General features: G+C 45.7%; 1 protein-coding gene across 1 annotated transcript in view; it reads right to left on the bottom strand.

Moving 5' to 3' along the window:
• C2CD3 (C2 domain containing 3 centriole elongation regulator) overlaps positions 1-19,584 on the bottom strand; it is a 607,356-nt gene that overhangs the window by 505,771 nt on the left and 82,001 nt on the right. Inside the window, exons 2-3 of the mRNA XM_086933829.1 lie at positions 15,727-15,996; positions 14,687-14,844 (exon numbers count right to left, since the gene is read on the bottom strand). Of these exons, the coding sequence (XP_086789955.1) occupies positions 14,687-14,844; positions 15,727-15,996 (428 nt within the window). The remainder of the gene's footprint in view (positions 1-14,686; positions 14,845-15,726; positions 15,997-19,584) is intronic.

The raw sequence follows: 19,584 nt of genomic DNA, 5'->3' as shown, positions 1-19,584 counted from the left end.
AGCTAACATGCAATCTTCATATTTCACATCCCTCAATGACAGTATGTAGCACAGCTGTTGATGGTTTTCTTGATGAGGTGTTTACTAACAACTAGTTTGGGAAGTTGTTTGTTTAGTTTTGTTGAGCATCTTGTTAGGAAGCTTGAATGACGAAAGTGTGGGCCAGGCGTATCCTCGCAGTTACTTCTTCCTCTGGGTAAATCAAATGCTACTTCCTTAAGAGATTTCTTTAAGCCACAGGTCCGGCTTGTCGAGAACCACTACTGATGTCCTGCAGATGCTGGAAATATGCACATGTTGGAAATGGTGCATTGTATGAAGCAACCGATGTTCTGAGCACCACATGATCGCGAAATAAAGGCTCTAGAGGGGACACTCCCAGAGAAAAGCTCCTTGTTATTATCCCACATTTTATGCAGCCCTCCGGCATGCAGTAAACAATGGCCCGGGTCTACTTTGCTGCCCTGTGGTGATTTAATTTCCACTAGGCCATGCTGGTTTCACTTCAAATCCCAGTATAATTCCATTCCGTACCACCTCTGTATATATGGCCAGTCTCAGTAAGGGGTAGGCACAAACAATGAGAAATCCTAAGCGTTCTATCTTGCAACCTCCGCTCACAGAGGCTGTGGTGTCAGTTTGAAGGCCACGGATGGTGACTTTTTCTCCAAGTTTTAACCTCCCTGGAGGCCAAGTAAGCTCATAAAAGTGGAGTTTGGAAAAGCAAAGCGTCAGACTGAGTGCCCAAATGCTTGCATTGTGCCTGTCTGCAGGTCTCAGCAGAAATCCCAATATTCACTTCTTTCATGAACACAGCAGGGAAACAACATTCAACTTGTTAAGTAGCTCATCCATTCCCCTCGTTTTCTCCATTTCAATGGAGATAATATTCTAGAACATCCTTTTGGATATCATAAGATTTGAGGCACAACACATTCAAAAAGTTGAAGACGAGGCTCCAAGATGCTGGTGAAACATTTCATCGAAGAGAAGAGCTATAATATCTCTAAATTAGCTTGCAGAAAGAATTGAAGACAATGTATGCTCAATGACAAGGGCTCTTTCCAAGGTTATGTCTAGAGAAATACTCCTCATGTTTGGGAAGAACACCTTGGCAGTTTCCAAAAACTTAAGCAACTGATTATCCCCCATGCTTTCCTCAATGCCTTTAATATTATGTAAATCTCCTATTGGGCAGTGATTCAGTTCAGGACTGTGGAGGCTAGAATCAAAGTAGACTATCAACAGCAGTATGCCTCCAAGACCATGAATTTACATTTATTTGAGAATAAGAATCTACATGAGTCTCCTTATTCAAGTTCAAAGAATGGACTTATCGACTTATGGTAATTTTTCACTAGAATATGATGCCCCGTACTGGTTTTAAATAAAACATTTTTCAATAATACTCTTTTGCCCGTAGTTTGCTGAACAAGTTTTTATCTTTTAAACTTATTCAAATTTATATACAGATTTTCACATATACATGGGTTATTTACATACTACACCATGACAATACAACACAGTTGGTATATGACATTATTTTAGACATGTGATACTGCACCTTGCACATATATTATCTTTACAAAGACTAACATACAGTTCTACAATACATATATATATATATATATATATATATATATATATATATATATATATATATATATATATATATATATATATATATATATATATATATATATATATATATATATATATATATATATATATATCCAAAAGCTTCTCCCAACAGAAAGAAAGAGGCCGCACCAGGGAAGCACTTGGAGAGAGCTTTAATTAAAGCACACAGAAACATGGCGAATGCATTTCGGCAAATGCTGCCTTCTTCAGCGCCAGGGTTAGAAGTGGAACCGCAGCAAATGCTTGATTTTGAATGTCCTGCTGCGTCCTGATGGGAGGACATCTGCCCCGCCCCTCTGCATTTTGAATGGTAACGCCTCCTGTGTGTTGCCCGGTTCACGGCAACTACAGTTCCCAGAATGCCACATTCTGTATCGTGAGGCGTTGCGGTGGCGGAGCGGTCTCTCAAACTCCAACCCCAAAGTTCCTCCGTGCGCCAAATCAAGCTCTCTCCTCCCGTCCCTGTCTGCAGCAACCTCCAAGTCTCCGGAAAGTTATAAGCGGTGAACAGGCAGGAAATCCGCTTGTCCAACGTGTAGTCAGTGACTACCACCCCGCCCCATATTTCTCCGAACCTGAAGGTGGACCAGGGATATCCAGGTGAGTGGAGACAAAAAGTTCCGCCGAGGCAGGTACCAGTAGTCCCAGGTCACTTGATGCTGCAGGGGCCTCTGGCGCGGTACTGGAAAACCACGCAACAATATCCAAAAGCTTCTCCCAACAGAAAGAAAGAGGCCGCACCAGGGAAGCACTTGGAGAGAGCTTTAATTAAAGCACACAGAAACATGGCGAATGCATTTCGGCAAATGCTGCCTTCTTCAGCGCCAGGGTTAGAAGTGGAACCGCAGCAAATGCTTGATTTTGAATGTCCTGCTGCGTCCTGATGGGAGGACATCTGCCCCGCCCCTCTGCATTTTGAATGGTAACGCCTCCTGTGTGTTGCCCGGTTCACGGCAACTACAGTTCCCAGAATGCCACATTCTGTATCGTGAGGCGTTGCGGTGGCGGAGCGGTCTCTCAAACTCCAACCCCAAAGTTCCTCCGTGCGCCATATTTACAAACTCCTCACACCTCAAAACTTTTGAGGATGAATCCTAAATGTGAACAAACATCTAGTATTGTAACTAGTGTCCTTATGCTGTTTGTAATGGGGACCTAATTCCCTTTGGTCCTCTCTCTTATTTACATATTGATACTGTTCTGTGGCCCTTGGAAGGTCAGAGCTTTTGGTGTTAGGCCGGTATATCGTCCTGAATTACGATTTCTGTGCAGCGCCACTTGTGCACTGACAGTAGCAAATGATGCAAGCTCTTGGTCTCAATTAGGTATACGCCGACGTGTTTTGATCTTCTGGGGTGGTCTGGAGTGGTCCTGGGTTGTTGTAATGTGAAAGGTCTTCTTCAAGGCAAATGTTTTTGTGGGACACGTATTCCTGGTTAAGAAAGGTATGGATCCTTAAGGTGTGGCCTGTTCTTTACATTGAAGGCTGCCTCCCATGCCATGTTCTGTTGGCGCCATTTATTTATTTATTTTATATGTTTTATATAGCGCTCGATTGACCCATGGGTATCCGAGCGCTTTACATACACATAGAAAAAACATAAGAAAGTTGCATTACATAGTAGGAAGGCGGTGAGGAAGCAAAACAGAGATAAAAAATACAACATGAAAAATAGGTAAACAGAGCAAGGGAGGTAGAGAAAACAAACTAAGGTGGCTAACACAGCCCGGTCCCCAACTATCCTTGAATGTCAAGAGAGAGAGAAGTCAGCTCGGATATTGAAGTCTAGGTTTGTTGATGTTGGTCAGCAAAGTATTTGTTGAGGAGATGGAGTTTCAGGTCCCTTTTGAAACAGGAAACGGAGGGGTTGCATCTGAGGACTGTAAGGAGAGCGTTCCACATCCTGGGAGCGTTGCTGGAAACAGATCGGTACGGAGTGGTTTTCTTTTTCAGTTTCGGAGGGATAAGAAGGAGTGAGTTGGAGCTTCTCAGAGTTCTGGATTTTCCTGCTCTTACCAGTAGGAGGTCCTACTTTTCAAGTAGGAGCGCAAACAGAAAAGGGGGAGAAGAAAAGAAACGCGACCAGCTTAAAAAAAAGACAAATCCAAGGCTCAGGAGCCGCTTGAAAAGGCACACAGCTAACAGAACCTGGCATGGGGGACAGCCTTCCATGGTGGTGTCGATAGGGCCCCAGTAGGGCAACTGGCACACCCAAATCACTTTGCTCCCCTAGGGGCCTCACTGATTTGGAATTACTTCGGAGCACAATTTTACAACCACACCACTGGGTCTAGTTGATCATGCGGGCTTTCCCCTTTCAATCGCCATGGCCCATCTCATACGCCCCCAGAACCTGTGTACCGCCCCGTAGGCCACACCCCCTGGGGCTTCTGCACCCGTAGTTGGGTCCATAACTTCTCATCTAGGCCTGCCACATGGCATTGGGATGGGTCTAAGACTCGTCTCCTGCAACATTGCAGGTTTGTCTGCAAAATTCCTAGATGCGACCTGGATCTTAATCATTAAGTCCTTCAACATTATTTGCCTACAAAAGACATGGGAAGTAAAGAACATTTTTTTTCTGGAGCAGTATAAAACTTTTTTTTGCCCAGTGGTAAGCTCAAGTGTTGGAAAAGTGATAGGGGGTCTAATTACTTTTGCTGCTCTGGACTTTTGTGGCCCCATTAAAGAGTTAAAGTGGGACTCACTAGTGTTTCAGGGTTTTAAACTGTTTGCGAGGAGATCTTTTCCCCTGGTTTTGATTAATTTTTACAATGCAAAAAGGTGGTCATGTGGGATATCAAACCTCTCAGCCCTGAGTGGTGCCATTGATTTATTATTGGGGGCCTTCCCCCAGACAAACCTATCCTGGCAGGGGATTTTAACGGTCTTCTGTATTTAAATTTTCTAAATCCTACCTACAGTAATTCGATCTGCACGATTATAGAGGGCTATCATATGGAGGATACTACTGAAGGTGCAAAAATAAATAGTTTTTAACACACCCACAGTTTGGTCTTCACTTTAGACAAGATGACTAAACAAGACAAGCTACAACTCCCGTCATACATTCAAAGGGAGGGGCTGCGACACAATTATCGATTTTATTTTCGTTTTAGCTTTCCAGAGAGGGCCCTTGATTACTTTTAACATCTCCTACAGCCCCTTCAGAGACCATAACCCTCAGTCCTTGGTACTTGAGTGGGTGGAGAGAGGAAAGGAGCGCCTCTGTAAGCCACCAGGATCATTATCTTTAATTGACCATAGGAGAGGTTTACGGTGGTCACAGATAGACCCCAAGGCTTTTTAATTGCTCACTTTTTGCAGCCTGTCAGCATGAGCTATTCACCTGCCTTGTGTAGGAAGTTGGATACCGGACTATGGTTACCCCAGATGTTTTGCCTAGTGTTTAGCTGGTTTTCGACTTAGTTGGCCTGGGATCCTGCTAATCAGGACCCCAGGCTATCTGCTCTCTCTGTAAAATGGATGCCATGTACCTTAGGTACATCTCCAATTGGATATTGGGTCACCTTATGAGCCCCTGTAGAGTGTACTATAGGTACCCAGGGCATAGGTGCATCCAAGGCCTACAAGGGGCTGCGGCATATCTTTTGCCACCCCTGGCTGGCCATCCAAATTGACACAACTGGCTGATCACTCAGCTGGGGCAAGGTGGTGTAATCACCCCTTGCTTAGATATAGGAATATTCCTATATCTAACCTTATATCTAGACACATATATACCTATAAGTCACTCCTATGGCAGGCCTTAACAATCCTGGAGGCAGAGTGTTTGGTTTTATGTGAGATGGTGCTCTAGCATGAGCTGAGCCTGTCTGCAGCTTTCGGAACCATGTCCTTATAGCTGTTCTAGGATATTGCCATACCATACACTCTTAAGTGCATTATGAACCTCGCAGTTAAATGTCAACTCTGGTTTGGCTTTACCAAAACATGTCGAGTAATGGGGTCATACGATTTGGAATACTACCCCCTCGCCAGTTCTGGCGACGGGGGTAGCATTCCGCCCTTCTAGAGGGAGAAGACATGTTGTTCCTACTAATCCCGGTTAAAGTTCACCAGAGCCTCAGCATCACAAAATGGATGCTGCTGCCACAGACACAAGTCTGACCTCCTGCTGCTGGGAGTCCTTCCAGCGAGAGAGGCTTGGACAATAGGTTTCCTGTCTTGGGAGGTGCTAGCACCACCCCAGACAGGCACTTGTCTATTAGGGCAGGGAGGGCTGAAAGAAAGGAGACACTGCCTGGGGCACACAAGGTGTCCCATGCATAGTCCAGTTCAAACCGATGCTGGGGCACTCCAGCCCCAGCTCTGGCGCGAAACTGGACAAAGGGAAAGGGGTGTAACCACCCCCTTCCCTGGTCCCACCCATAGGAGGGACCTGGTAGGTAATCCAGCCCCTAGATTTGGTATATAGGTAGGAGCTGAGTCCCAAGACTTTAGTTTATCCTGACTGAAACTCTGAAACAAAACTCTGGACCTTCAACGATCTACTTTGCAAGAAGACGACTGAAGAATCTCCCTTGTGGTCAAGGAGTGACCACCCTGCACAAGCAGGCACCAACCCAGTGATCCACGACTTGCTTTGTCGACGCTCCCGCCGGAGCCCGAGCACTGAGCATGGCAAGAACCGGAATTCCAGACATCCAACAGCCCGATCTACAGTCCCAGCAGAGCTGTGACCGGGGAGGCGACGAGAGACGTGGGACCGGCCATCTTGAAAAGTCTGCGACCTGCTAATTGTGCAGCACCCGAGGCACCCTCGAAGCTGTGCATTGGGGATTGAGAAGCCCCAGACCCGAGCATCATCTGCACCGAAGATCAGCCCTGCACACTCCACGAGTTCTGCGTGGGGCCATTCTGCATTTTCCTGCTCGACGCGTCTGCCCGGTCACTTGCCCGTTGGCTAATGGACATCTTGGCGAGGATCCCTTCAATCTACACCGCTGGTCTGGTTGCTCCAGACTGGCACTTGCTTCCCTCAAAAGAACCAGCCCCTCAGACCTTGCTGGTCTGAGTAAAAAGCCAACTTCCTTTCCTGCGTGGGTTGCCTTTGCCAAGGCTTGTTGACTCCAATCCTGAAGCCGACAGCGAGAGCCTTCGTGGGACAGTCCGTGCCTGACTACTGGTCGTCGTCAACGCCTCCTGGTCCATGTGGCTGCAGAGACAAGCTTCCCATCAGCACCTGATTGCTTCGCGACATCGCCTGGTTCCTTCCTGGTTCCGTCCTGGTCACTGGCTAGTGACCCAGACTCTGTTCCCTCTGCTTTCAGGTCCTCTTCATCGTCGATCCACCCTTGGATCCACCCGGACACTTCTCTCCTGGTCCCCTGCAGCATCTTTCTCCAGGCTCCATAAGATTCGACGAAGAAACCCGACACACTTTGACACCTATGCACCCGCTTCCTGTGGGTGAGGTAACGCAAGTACTCCGGTGCTCCTGTGGGTATTAACTACCCAACTGTCTAAGTTTCAAGTAACATTCACCGATTCCAGTCAGAAGTACCCTAAAAGAACTAGTTTCTAACTTGTACGTTCATTGTCTATGGTAACCCGTGTGTGTTTAGACACTGCACACACATCCTGTGGGCCTCCTGCTTCCCAACTCTTGGTAGCTCAGCATAGCCCCAGCGATTCCCTAGGCCTATTCACTTTCCGTGTGATGGTCCTTATACCACTATTTTAGTATATGGTTTAGCGTGCCCCTAGGGCCCTACTGTATTTTGTGCAACTTATTGTATTTTAGTTTAATATCTTGTATTGTGCTTATACCTCTGACCTCAAAAAGAGTTCAGATGGTTTGTTTAGCAATAAATAACATATATATTTTATATATCCTGAGTGGTGTCCTTTCATTTGTTATTAAAGGGGTTACATATGGTAAAACAGCTGGCTTCACATGCCCTCTTGAGTTTAGCCTAAGACTGCTCTGTCCATGCTACCTCTAGGATAGCTGGTCTATAAGGCTGACTTTACAACCATCACCATAAAGGTTGTTTGGACTGGTGCAAGGTGCTCACTAGAATAGTGAACATCATATACCAGGCCAACTTCTCACACCTGATTCCTCTAGTGTCGTCGGAGGAGATTTTAAGCTCTTTTCCTCTAATTGTTCAGAAGGTCTCTGGGCTGCTAACGGCTCCTGTCGTCGGATCCCGGCCTAGTTAGTTTGATGGAGAGTGTTCACAGGCCTTCTGCCATTTCAAGAAAGCTCTGAAGCAGTCTCCTCATGATAGAGAGCGGTGGCAAATTGTCGCTCTGAATACAAGGGGGCTCTGAAAAAAAGGAGGCAACTATTATAGAAGCAGGCATGGGATAAGCTCACTAAAGCTACTGAGATGAGGGACAGCACACTTTATTGGCAGGTCATAAATAGGCCTTGCTTTTTGGAGCCAACAAGATACCATGCCATCACATTACCCTCCCCCGCCCTCCTCCTCCTCCTCCCCTCAACATTGGGTTAAGCATTTTGAGGTTGTGTATAATTTTGGACAGAACAAAGGGAGTCCAACGAGGCCGAAATGATAGCGGGCAACACTACTATTATTTATTTCCCTGAAGGACGTATGTCAAGGTATACAAGGATTGTCTCGAAATATGGCCCCAGGACCTGCAGCAAGGGAAGGGACCCTGCCATCTTGGTCACCCGCCTCTATTATACCGATCTTTACGAAGGGTGATAAGGACAAGCCACAGTGCTATTGTTCTATCTACCTTATTGACACAATAGTTAAGGTACTGGGCAGGGTCTTGTTGACCAGATCATCAATATGGGCTGATACGAACCAAGTTATATCGTATGTGCAGTTTTCATCCTGGTAAATCAACTACAGAGCAATGTCTTAACCTCTATTTACTAGTCAACACATACATGGTAGCCCAACGTGGCACCATGTTTTTAGCATTTATGGATCTCCCATCCACTTTTGATCGGGTGAATCGCAAGAAAATGCGGGACTTACTTACTCTTCTAAGGGTTGACCTGTATATTGTTATTTATTGATGAATCTCCATGCCATACTACGGAAGCGGTTAGATACTTTCAGAGGGTGGGCCTCTCAGAACAGTTCAAATGCACAAGGGGTGTCTATCAAGGATGCATTCTCGCCCCCTTTTTGTTAACAATTTATATTAACGGTCTACTAGTTGCCCTCTCCTCACTACAGTCTGACTGCCCTAGAGTTGGACAGACTGGACCCGACGGTCAACTTCACAAAATCTTACGTTTTGGAAGTTGGCCCTCGGTCAACTAAGTCCAAAACATTCAAGGGGGACCGCACTCTAGCAAAGGCCCCAGCTTTCTCATATTTGGAAACCCCGTTTGATGCAAAATTGAACTGGATACCGCTGATAGAGGGAAATTGGGAGAGTTTAATAAATCAATAGGGGCTATTGCTAGCTATGAGAGTTTGGGATTGTGGTTGCCAGGAGCGTTTTTAAAGCTGTACAAGTGCAAATGTATCTACAGGGTTTTATATGGTGGTGAAGTATTGGGATACACCCTGCTGCTCAAGCTACAGCTTGCCCAAAACAAGTTCTTGAGACAGATTTTGAGGGTCCCCCAGAGCACCTCCTCGTTCTACCTCTAAAGGGAACTTGTAGTAAATTATTTCGTCGATCTGGTAGCAGTGTAGCCCCTTTGTGCTGGGTAAAAATATGGACCAGGGAAGGCGCCAAGCTTAACCACCTCATTATGTCAGATTGCTTGTCATTAGATCATGCGCTCAAAATTCCTTGGATATCGCATTTTAATGAGTCCCTCACCAGGTTAGGCAGGGCTGACATCTTCTGCAAACACAACTCTTTGAGCCCTCAAGAGCTCAAAACAGTAAAGGATTTGTTATTCAAGCATGCCTCTCCCACCGTGAAAATATTGAGATTTAATAACCCACAGTGAGGGGGCACGTTGATGAAATCAGTACAGGGCATGGAGAATGATCTTTTAACCCTCACCAGCCCAAGTGACAGATTTTTGGAGGCCCGATTTTGGTTCAACCAGCTTCACCTCCGTTTGGGTATACTCAACTAAATCTGAGAGGGCGGGGAGGAGCCGAGACGGCGGCCAAAATGGCCGCATAGAAGCCCGGCTCCACCGCTCGCCCTTACCTCCCGCACTATCCTGGCATTAATCCTGCGTCCTGATTGCGGCCACGTACAGATGACTGCCTACGGAGCTCGGCAGTGTTACTCCGGCCCGAAATCGGTCTCCCACGGCCAAGATCCATCGTCGCAAACTTCCCGGCCCTTGCACTGCGTGAGCCGGGACCTCGAGTGGCGCAGCAGCCGGCGAGCGACTGAATAACATTGGCTCCGGCCGGCCATCTTCGTCCAGTGATCCAGACCGGGATCGTGATTGGACGTGGCCGGATACTGCCGATTGAAGATTAGCGCTGGCGCCCCTCGAGCGGCCCGACAAAGGTTTTCGCCGGAGCCTGGTTTTGATTGTTTACTCGGCGATACTTCTTGCCGAACGTTCCAGCCCCGACCTACCCCGGATACTGCCGGCGGCCGACGGATCTCCATCGCAATGCTGCTTTAAGGGAGCTCTCGGGCACGCCTGGTAAGCGCCTTACAGCACGGTGGGTGATATCGATTGTGAGTGTGCCTGATAAGACCCATTGTTGTGCTGTTGGCGGCCATTGACTTTCCAATTCTCGGAGGGGTTTGTTTCCTCGCCTGCCTTGGGGTTCCTTGGGAGAGAAGTGCGCCACATAGATTGGTGGACTGGCGACGGAACCTACAACGCGAGACGTCCTACTGGCCCTTAAAGACCTGCACTCCACCCTGAGCAGTCGCTGGACGATTGTTGCTTCCTCGCAGGCGACGGCGAGTTGTACAAAGGCGGATGGCCAAGATATCGAGCCAGAGCCCATCCTTTCCCGGTTTGTCAACAATGGGGACTCTCTAAAGTGGGTGCAACTGGACAACGGACTTGGTGGGACGTGTGGCCGATCTACAATGTTTGCTGACTTCTACACCTTCCGGCTGGCTACTAACGCTCCTGATTTGCATTACCCGCCTTCCTCGATGGCTGGGATGCTATGGAGTTGCACTGTTGTGTGGACTTTTTTGCTCAGTCGTGCTGCTGCATTGGCTCCAAAAGGGACTGTGGACTCATTGACCCTGCTTCCTCCCGATGTGCGACGCATTGCTGCCTTAGCTCGTACCGGCCAAGGCTGAATTTGGACTTACGTGCTCGATGGATGTTTTTGATGCCGGATGATGACATTGCTTATGATGGTGACTAGGGGTGATTGGGATGATTGTGCATTGCTGCTTGCCCTCCATTATGGTGGGCTCACTTGGTTTTTTCAGGATGGGCGGGGGGGGCGTGTCAGGGGCCGGAGCTTGGGCCCTCCTCCTATTTTCCCTTCTTTGGGGTTTCCTGGGGTGACAGGCATGCCTATGGGGGGTGAGGGGGGGGCCGTGGCCTTCCGCTGCATGCAGGGTGGGGGTGGGACGTGCTTTTTGTTTCTTCTTTGTCTCTATGGCCCGCTTTTCCTTTCTTCCTAATTGTTTCTTTATGATATGATCTTCCTCTTTCTATCTTCTTGTAGTTGGAGTCTGGGGTTTGGGTTCCATGGGAGGATCATTGTTTGTGTCCCTTTATGCTACGAGATCCTGTTGACATTGCTTGCTTCGTGAGTGGGTCACTGTGGTTTGGTGGGTTTGTTCTTGGATTTATACTTACCTATTGTTCTCCCATTGGTACGTTCAATTGAAGGCTAATATCCTAGTACGTAAATAGCTTTGAAACTGGTATCGTAATATTGCCTTTCGTTTGATCCTTCAACTTTATTATAAATTGGAATCCTCACCCATCCTGTAACACTGTGGGTAATTTTGGTCGCTAATCCTGATTTAATACTGCCAGTCGGGCTTGAGAACGCAGTGTGGTTATCCTTTGTTGCAAGATATTTTGACATCTGATGATAATGTATGATGGCCTTTTGGCCCTTCCTTGCTTTGCACATGATGTAATCCTGAGGTTTCCTAATAAAAATGTATTTAAAAAAAAAAAATCTGAGAGGGCCCTGTGGCTGTGATTCTAGGCCTCCACAAGATGCCCTACATTTTGTATTTGTATGTAAATATTTTAGCTACCTTGGGAGGCAATTCCTTCATCCCCTTTATGAAATCCTTGAACTTCAGTGAAGTACGAGTGGTGCTTCTGTACTTGCAGCTTGTGCCCAATGAGTATGCTCTTTTTGTAGTAATGAACTTTCTGAGGCCCACTTATAGCGCTAGGCAATCAAGACATGATTGATTACTGTGTGGATTAATCTTTTAATAGGATGTAAATCAGGAGTTTTTTGTTTAAATATTTATGGATTTGTAATGAAGGTATTCTGTATAAATTGTTTTATCTTTTAGGGCTGTGATTGCATCTGAATAAAGATTAATTTATAATTATTATTATACCATTCCAAGTACCAAATGGAAATGGTGCTCAATAATTGGCCTTGAAAGGATTAAGACACAGTTCACAGTCCTGACCCTCAGATAGGTGATATAGGGGAGTACAAATGAACCTTTGTTCCAAACTCGCAGGTGATAATTCTAGGGTTTCATTAACCTCTTATTAACAATTTACATTTGGCTATCAATCCTAACGGACATCTTCGGGCCCACCACCACAGGAAGCTTGTTTCCGGTCCAGGGAAGGCATGGCTTGGCAGTTCGGGCTGGACTGTTCCCGTGAGGCACAGGGTCAGACTGATTTGCATATAGCCATGCCTGAACTGGGGTGGCAGAGTGGGCTAAAGAACGGTGATGGATTAAACCCAGATCTTTTGACTGGGTGTGAGTGTTTGGTTGGTTCAGATGCTCCGTCCATTACCACTCCCTTTTGTACCGCTTTTGGCCGCCATAAGTGTGGCAGGGTATGCTCAGACGTGAGTCCCTTGCTCACTTTGCCACTGGATTCAAGCAAGCCGGGCTGAAGACGGCTGGAATGCCAGAAACCGGTCCTCGGAAGCTTGTTTCCGGTCCAGGGAAGGCATGGCTTGGCAGTTCGGGCTGGACTGTTCCCGTGAGGCACAGGGTCAGACTGATTTGCATATAGCCATGTCTGAACTGGGGTGGCAGAGTGGGCTAAAGAACGGTGATGGATTAAACCCAGATCTTTTGAAAGGGTGTGAGTGTTTGATTGGTTCAGATGCTCCGTCCATTACCACCCCCTTTTGTACCGCTTTTGGCTGCCATAAGTGTGGCAGGGTATGCTCAGACGTGAGTCCCTTGCTCACTTTGCCACTGGATTCAAGCAAGCCGGGTTAAAGACGGCTGGAATGCCAGAAACCGGTCCTCGGAAGCTTGTTTCTGGTCCAGGGAAGGCATGGCTTGGCAGCTCGGGCTGGACTGTTCCCGTGAGGCACAGGGTCAGACTGATTTGCATATAGCCATGTCTGAACTGGGGTGGCAGAGTGGGCTAAAGAACGGTGATGGATTAAAACCAGATCTTTTGACTGGGTTTGAGTGTTTGATTGGTTCAGATGCTCCGTCCATTACCACTCCCTTTTGTACCGCTTTTGGCCGCCATAAGTGTGGCAGGGTATGCTCAGACGTGAGTCCCTTGCTCACTTTGCCACTGGATTCAAGCAAGCCGGGCTGAAGACGGCTGGAATGCCAGAAACCGGTCCTCGGAAGCTTGTTTCCGGTCCAGGGAAGGCATGGCTTGGCAGTTCGGGCTGGACTGTTCCCATGAGGCACAGGGTCAGACTGATTTGCATATAGACATGTCTGAACTGGGGTGGCAGAGTGGGCTAAAGAACGGTGATGGATTAAACCCAGATCTTTTGAAAGGGTGTGAGTGTTTGATTGGTTCAGATGCTCCGTCCATTACCACCCCCTTTTGTACCGCTTTTGGCTGCCATAAGTGTGGCAGGGTATGCTCAGACGTGAGTCCCTTGCTCACTTTGCCACTGGATTCAAGCAAGCCGGGCTAAAGACGGCTGGAATGCCAGAAACCGGTCCTCGGAAGCTTGTTTCTGGTCCAGGGAAGGCATGGCTTGGCAGTTCGGGCTGGACTGTTCCCGTGAGGCACAGGGTCAGACTGATTTGCATATAGCCATGTCTGAACTGGGGTGGCAGAGTGGGCTAAAGAACGGTGATGGATTAAACCCAGATCTTTTGAAAGGGTGTGAGTGTTTGATTGGTTCAGATGCTCCGGCCATTACCACCACCTTTTGTACCACCACCACAGACAGGCATACCTGGCTCGCTAGTCCATTTGCAATGTAATGTAATGCAAGAACACCATGAAAAGCAGTGAAGCATCCAGTAAGGGAATATTTTATTGTAGTCTAGCTTAAATATTTTAACGTTTAGCTTATATTCTCACTATACCATTATACATATATATTTATATTTTGAGCTTGCCATCATTATTCTTACCTCAACTGATCTCCAAATTATGGGTTCCCACACTTTTGTTTTTCAGTAAAATGATGACGCTCTATTTCTCGATCCAATTCTGCTCTATAGAAAAATGTATAGTTCCCAATATTTTTCATGGCAGAGACTTAGCCCAAAATTATTATATTATATTTGTAAAGTCTAGCTACTATGAATGGTGTTCTAAAATGTGTAAAGAAGGTTCAGTGAATCAAAAAACAGAAATGATAACCTAGAAATGTTAATTTGTATTTTTATTAATTACTGAGTGAGCACGATGGCCATTATAAGTCGGTACAAGAGCTGGTAGTGAGATCCAATTAGTGCTTCTGCTATGACGGACAAAATAAATCAATAGCCCCATTGATGAGTTAAAAAATGTCAAGGTCTTAGGCATGCAGGAGTCCAGAACTGAAAAGGGCAGGCAGGTCTTAGGCATCACAGAAAATATTCGACATTAGTTGGAGAGGACAATGACCAGACCAATTTCTCATGACAGAGATAAGAGAAGTTGACTCTCAAACTCTAACTTCCTATGGTGTCACATTAAAAATGAAAAAAGGAAAACAAATGATTAACTATACATGTGGTCCATGATAAGTCAAAAAACTATTTTATTTTTGCTGTTACCTGAAGTTCTCCCAGTTTTTCAGATGTTGGGGAAACTATTGTGAAAAATCCACTGATGTGATGTGTTGGAGACAGCTGGGACAGTCCATTGATTTGAACTCGGCCAATAGGAAGATGGTCAGCTTTGGTCATGACTTCCAGCACAAGCACACCCATATCTATGGCAAATAGGAGGTTGCATTAAACAAGGTTTTTTACAAAGTGCAATTATGGATTGATTTACTGATCTCTCATAGGACAATCTTTTGATCAAATTCTGAGTGGCAATGGTGCATAAAAATGGCTAAGAAATTTGGCAAGAAGAATATGTATAGCAATAAAGGAAATTACAACTTCATGAAACTCTTTTGAAAGTATTTCACCTCATGGTAACTAAATCAAAAGACCCACTTGGTGCCATCCCATTTATAATACCCCTTCTGTATTCCTGCTAACTCTTTGGGCACCATGGCAAGTAAGGTGTAAAGTAATTAATGCAAGCTTTAATGCCTTAATTTTGTTGCACCTGATTATTCGAGATTAGATTGTTATGGGTGTGGAAAGACCTGATTATATTTTTTTGTCTGGTAAAACTGTCTGGAGTAAAACACAAAAAGCAATAAAAGCAAGTGTTTAAACCTGAAGGTGGTCTTTACCTGGTAAGAACTTGCCCAGGCTGCATCGTTTGTCTGCAAGTTGTAGGGCCCTTCTCTCCGAAAATTAAAGACAGTGATAGTAGCGATTTATGGATAGGTGTATGGATTCCAGGTCCACACCTTTTATATTGCTATATTACTCTGCTAATACATAAAGAACACTATAAGTTAAATTAAAAGAGCCCTCTAGAAATGTCAATATAGAATACCTTTCAACTAAAGCAGGTCCTATGAGATGTTGCACTGTAAACACAGGGGAATATTTTTTAGAGAAACGTTTTGGAACAGACACCGGCATATCCTTTTATTCAAATTAGACATAGTAGGAAATACAAGGAAACAAAATGGTGAAATTATTTTACTAAATCATAAATAGGATAATTATAACTGCAAATATAAAAGCACCTGTGAGGTACGAGCTGAACTGCTTAGGTCCACAGCGGATCGCAAACCGGGCTGTTGTTTTCACTGTTTTCTGCTCAGTCTGTGATGTGACACGTGGCCGAAATAGGGTCCCATCTGAGGTCTCCCCCCACCATCGAAGTCTGATAATGACAGAAGCTGGTGGTTTGGTGATTGTCCATAGGAGTTTACTGACTGTTATCTGCAAAAAGCAGCGTAACTGACCCTCTACTAGAGGAGGTAAACTTGTCGAAGGAGAGATGTCACTAATGCCTGTAGCAAAAACAAAAAAACAACATGGTGGTGTTAAAACACCTTCATTTGAGATGACAATTTTAATTGAAGTGTGCAACCCATGCAAAATTGTTGAAATCCAACACGCAGAAATCTTGCTTCCATTACAACTCAAATCTGTTTATGCTTATCTTTTCCATTACTGTGAATGCACAAGAAGAACCTTTACACAAGGAAAGTAAAGCTTTTAGAAAAAGAAAAAAAAAATCAGCAATAATCAGGTTGGTCGTAAGCTACGATGAGGGGTATGTCCCTGGCAGGCATTATCCATGCGTATCCCTATATACTGATGGCATCCCACTATATCTCAGAGACACCTACTCTGGACATCCCTCTATTGATTATATTGATTAGCGCTCCAAGAATTTGGGGAGGGAATAGGGCTACGCATCACCTGGGGTAAGTCATCCAGCTTTCTCTTTTGTACGCAACACTCCCCTGCAACCACTGGACCTTGGGAAGAGCATGTATTTCAATATCTGGGTATTAAAAATTTTTGTATCAACGCTGATCTATATGAGGGGAACCTGGTGTCAGCCCAAACAGCTCTACGCACCCAGATTCATTTTTGGAAGACACTCCAGCTTGCAACCACCGGAAAGATAACCCTGTTCAACCTGGTAATGGTTCCATGCTTACTTCATTTTTTTGCTACGGTCCCCCGTGTACGTTTTTCAAGACTTAGAATGCATGCTTGCAGACTTGATTTGGGATACAGCATGCTGCAGAGTCATGCTCCACAAATTTCCAGCTACCAGTGGGCCAGGGTAGCCTGGGAGCCCCATCCTTTCATCACTTTTGCTTGGCAGCGTAACTCCAATGGCTTGCCCGTTGGCTTGCTGGCAGCTTCCTCAGTGACACCAGATCGACCCTGGAGAAATCATACAACTCCTCCTACCTCGCATAATCCTCTTTGGATGGTAAATTAGACAAGGGATGTGTAAACCGAGTGTTTCAACTCACGCATACGATACGATACAATCCTATGCTCTGGAAATACCTCTCTGTGGCCTTCCCTGTGGCAATGAGTTTTTAACGCCCACGGACCTATTTATGGATTGCCAATTACTTACTTTTGATCAACTGCTTACAGAGCACGGTGTCCCGCCTGGGCAATCCTTATTATACACGCAGCTTCAGCGGACATGCAACACTCGAAGGGACATCACCAGAGAGGAACTGCCCAAACACACTTTTTTACAGAAACTGCTTGTGATGGGCTCAGGTCCTCACCTGGTTATATAAAGGCATGATCGAGAATTCCTCCGATTCCGTGCACAAGAGTAGAATGTTGTTTAGCCCTGTAATATCCTCATTTAGGGTCTAATTACGATGTCTGTCGGACTTGCGGCTGACCGACATCGGAGTGGAAACAGATCGCCCGACAAGGAGTCGGCGGTTCCGCTTCCACAATAAGGATGCAGCCACCTTCACAGCGGTCGCAAAGTGTATCGTTTCTATTCAGGCTTGTGCTGGAGGTTGCAGCACCAGTCTCAATAGAAATTATACACTTTTCAAACATCCCTGCGCTGTGTGGCAGCCACCATGCGGTGCCTGCCACACAGTGCAAGGATGTTTAGGGGGACCCAGCTAGGGGCCCCAAAAAGTTACTTTCCGACAGCCTTTTTCATGTCGCAAAGGCCAACATGGACAGGCTGTCAGAAACTGAGATCATAATCCAGAAGGCAGAGCCAAGCCTGGCTCCGACGTCATTATGGCTTTATGAATCGATTCAACGCTCTGACGGGCTACTTGAGCCTGTTGGGAGTGCAGCCTAATCACCCCACGGGTTTCCCTCGGACTGCCAGTATCATAATATGGCAATTGAAGGGAAACCCTCGATGTCGGGCAGAAAGCCTCTGACAAGCTGCAGGATAGCTTTCCACACGACATCAAAATCAGGCCCTTAGTGTCTAAAATCGCATGTTTCAAAAATATAAAAAAATGTTATCCTCCACAAGGCTTATCTCACCACTGCTAGATTGAATCATATATAGCGGATGGAACCCTCTCCTGTCCTCGTTGCCACTCGGAAGATGGGGAACTAGGCCACTTTATTGCATGACAGAACCACGCCTGCCATTATCAAGCATACCATTACCACGCCTGCCATTACCACGCATGCCTTTACCACGCATGCCATTACCACGCATGCCATTACCACGCATTCCTTTACAACGCATGCCTTTACAACGCGGCCCTTACAGCGCATGCGTCTTTACCTCGAGAATTTTTGCCAAGCATATGCCATTACTCTGCATGCCTTCACAACGAAAATGTAAGTATAAACCATATATTATATACAGCCAAGTATATATATATATATATATATATATTACGAAAACGTCATTCTTCACCAGATTCTCAGGAATAACGAGAGTGAGCCCAGAATATGTGCAAAATTTCTCGGTGATTTATTTCTTAATCACACCAGCCATCCGCCATAACGCGTTTCACCTCCCAAACGAGGCTTGATCACATGACATATATATATAGTTTATACTTAGCTGTGAAATACTAAACAATAACATGTTTCCAGGTGTAGAAGCCCCTGTCAGAGAAGAGTGTAAAAGGGGGAGCAGGCGGGGAAACAGCACCGGCTGTATTTTACTCATAGTTCCTGGTTGTATTGGGTCACATAGAGAATCAGACTTGAGGGATTCAAGCAGAGTCGCTAAAGTAGGGGAATCTAGAGTAAATATTGGCGATGTTATTATGAAAAAAGATAGCTAAATAAGTAACATTTTGCTGCGAGACAGATAAGAGGTACAGTTGCTTGCACGGATGGAAAGAATACTGGATCACAAAGAGCTCTTTCGATGCATTTTGAGTGCTCGCAATTTTCTCAGCATAATAAGCTGCCACGCTGCACAACAGCCTCTAGATTACTTTTTAGAGGTGCTTTTAAATTTAGCTTCCGGATCCTGACAATGGGACTTCCGCCAAGCCCGCTCTAATTGCTTAAATTCTTTTCTTGAGCACCAGCAAAGAATTATTAAACCAGGGAGTTGGTGTACAGCTGAATTATTTGGAGCCAGATTGAAGAGGCAGAGGTCTGTCTTGAGAAAGACAAATCCACACATCCTTTTCTATATTGTCCAAAATGTCAGTGCCCTCCTCCTGTAACTAGGAATAGAAGGCATAAGGATTCAATTTGGCCCATGGTCTACAGATCGTGGTAGAATCAGAAACAGGTGTCTCGACAACTTTGATCTAGAGTGTCATAGGTACAGCAAAATGATCAGACTAATGTAAGGGTACTGGAACAACAACTAGAAGACGACTTAGGAAAATAGCATCAAGACTATATCCCGCCAACTGGTTAGAGGATAGCACCAAACGCAGCAAGCCTAAAGCCAGGTAATCCTCAGTGATAGACGAGGGCAAACTACTGTCGACCCCATAAAATTTAATGTTAAGATCACCCAAAACAATGAAATTAACACTCTGCAGTATAAAAGGGGAATGGCCTTAGCTATTACCGAACTCCATTGACTTGTGGGTGAAATTCTTTGTGATGCTGAGAGAAACAAATATACCCTCACAATCGGGAACATTCAAAAGGTT

This window comes from Lissotriton vulgaris, chromosome 8 (genome assembly GCF_964263255.1).
Source record: "Lissotriton vulgaris chromosome 8, aLisVul1.2, whole genome shotgun sequence".
Taxonomy (NCBI): Eukaryota; Metazoa; Chordata; class Amphibia; order Caudata; family Salamandridae; genus Lissotriton; species Lissotriton vulgaris.
This window is presented reverse-complemented; position numbering and strand designations above follow the sequence as displayed.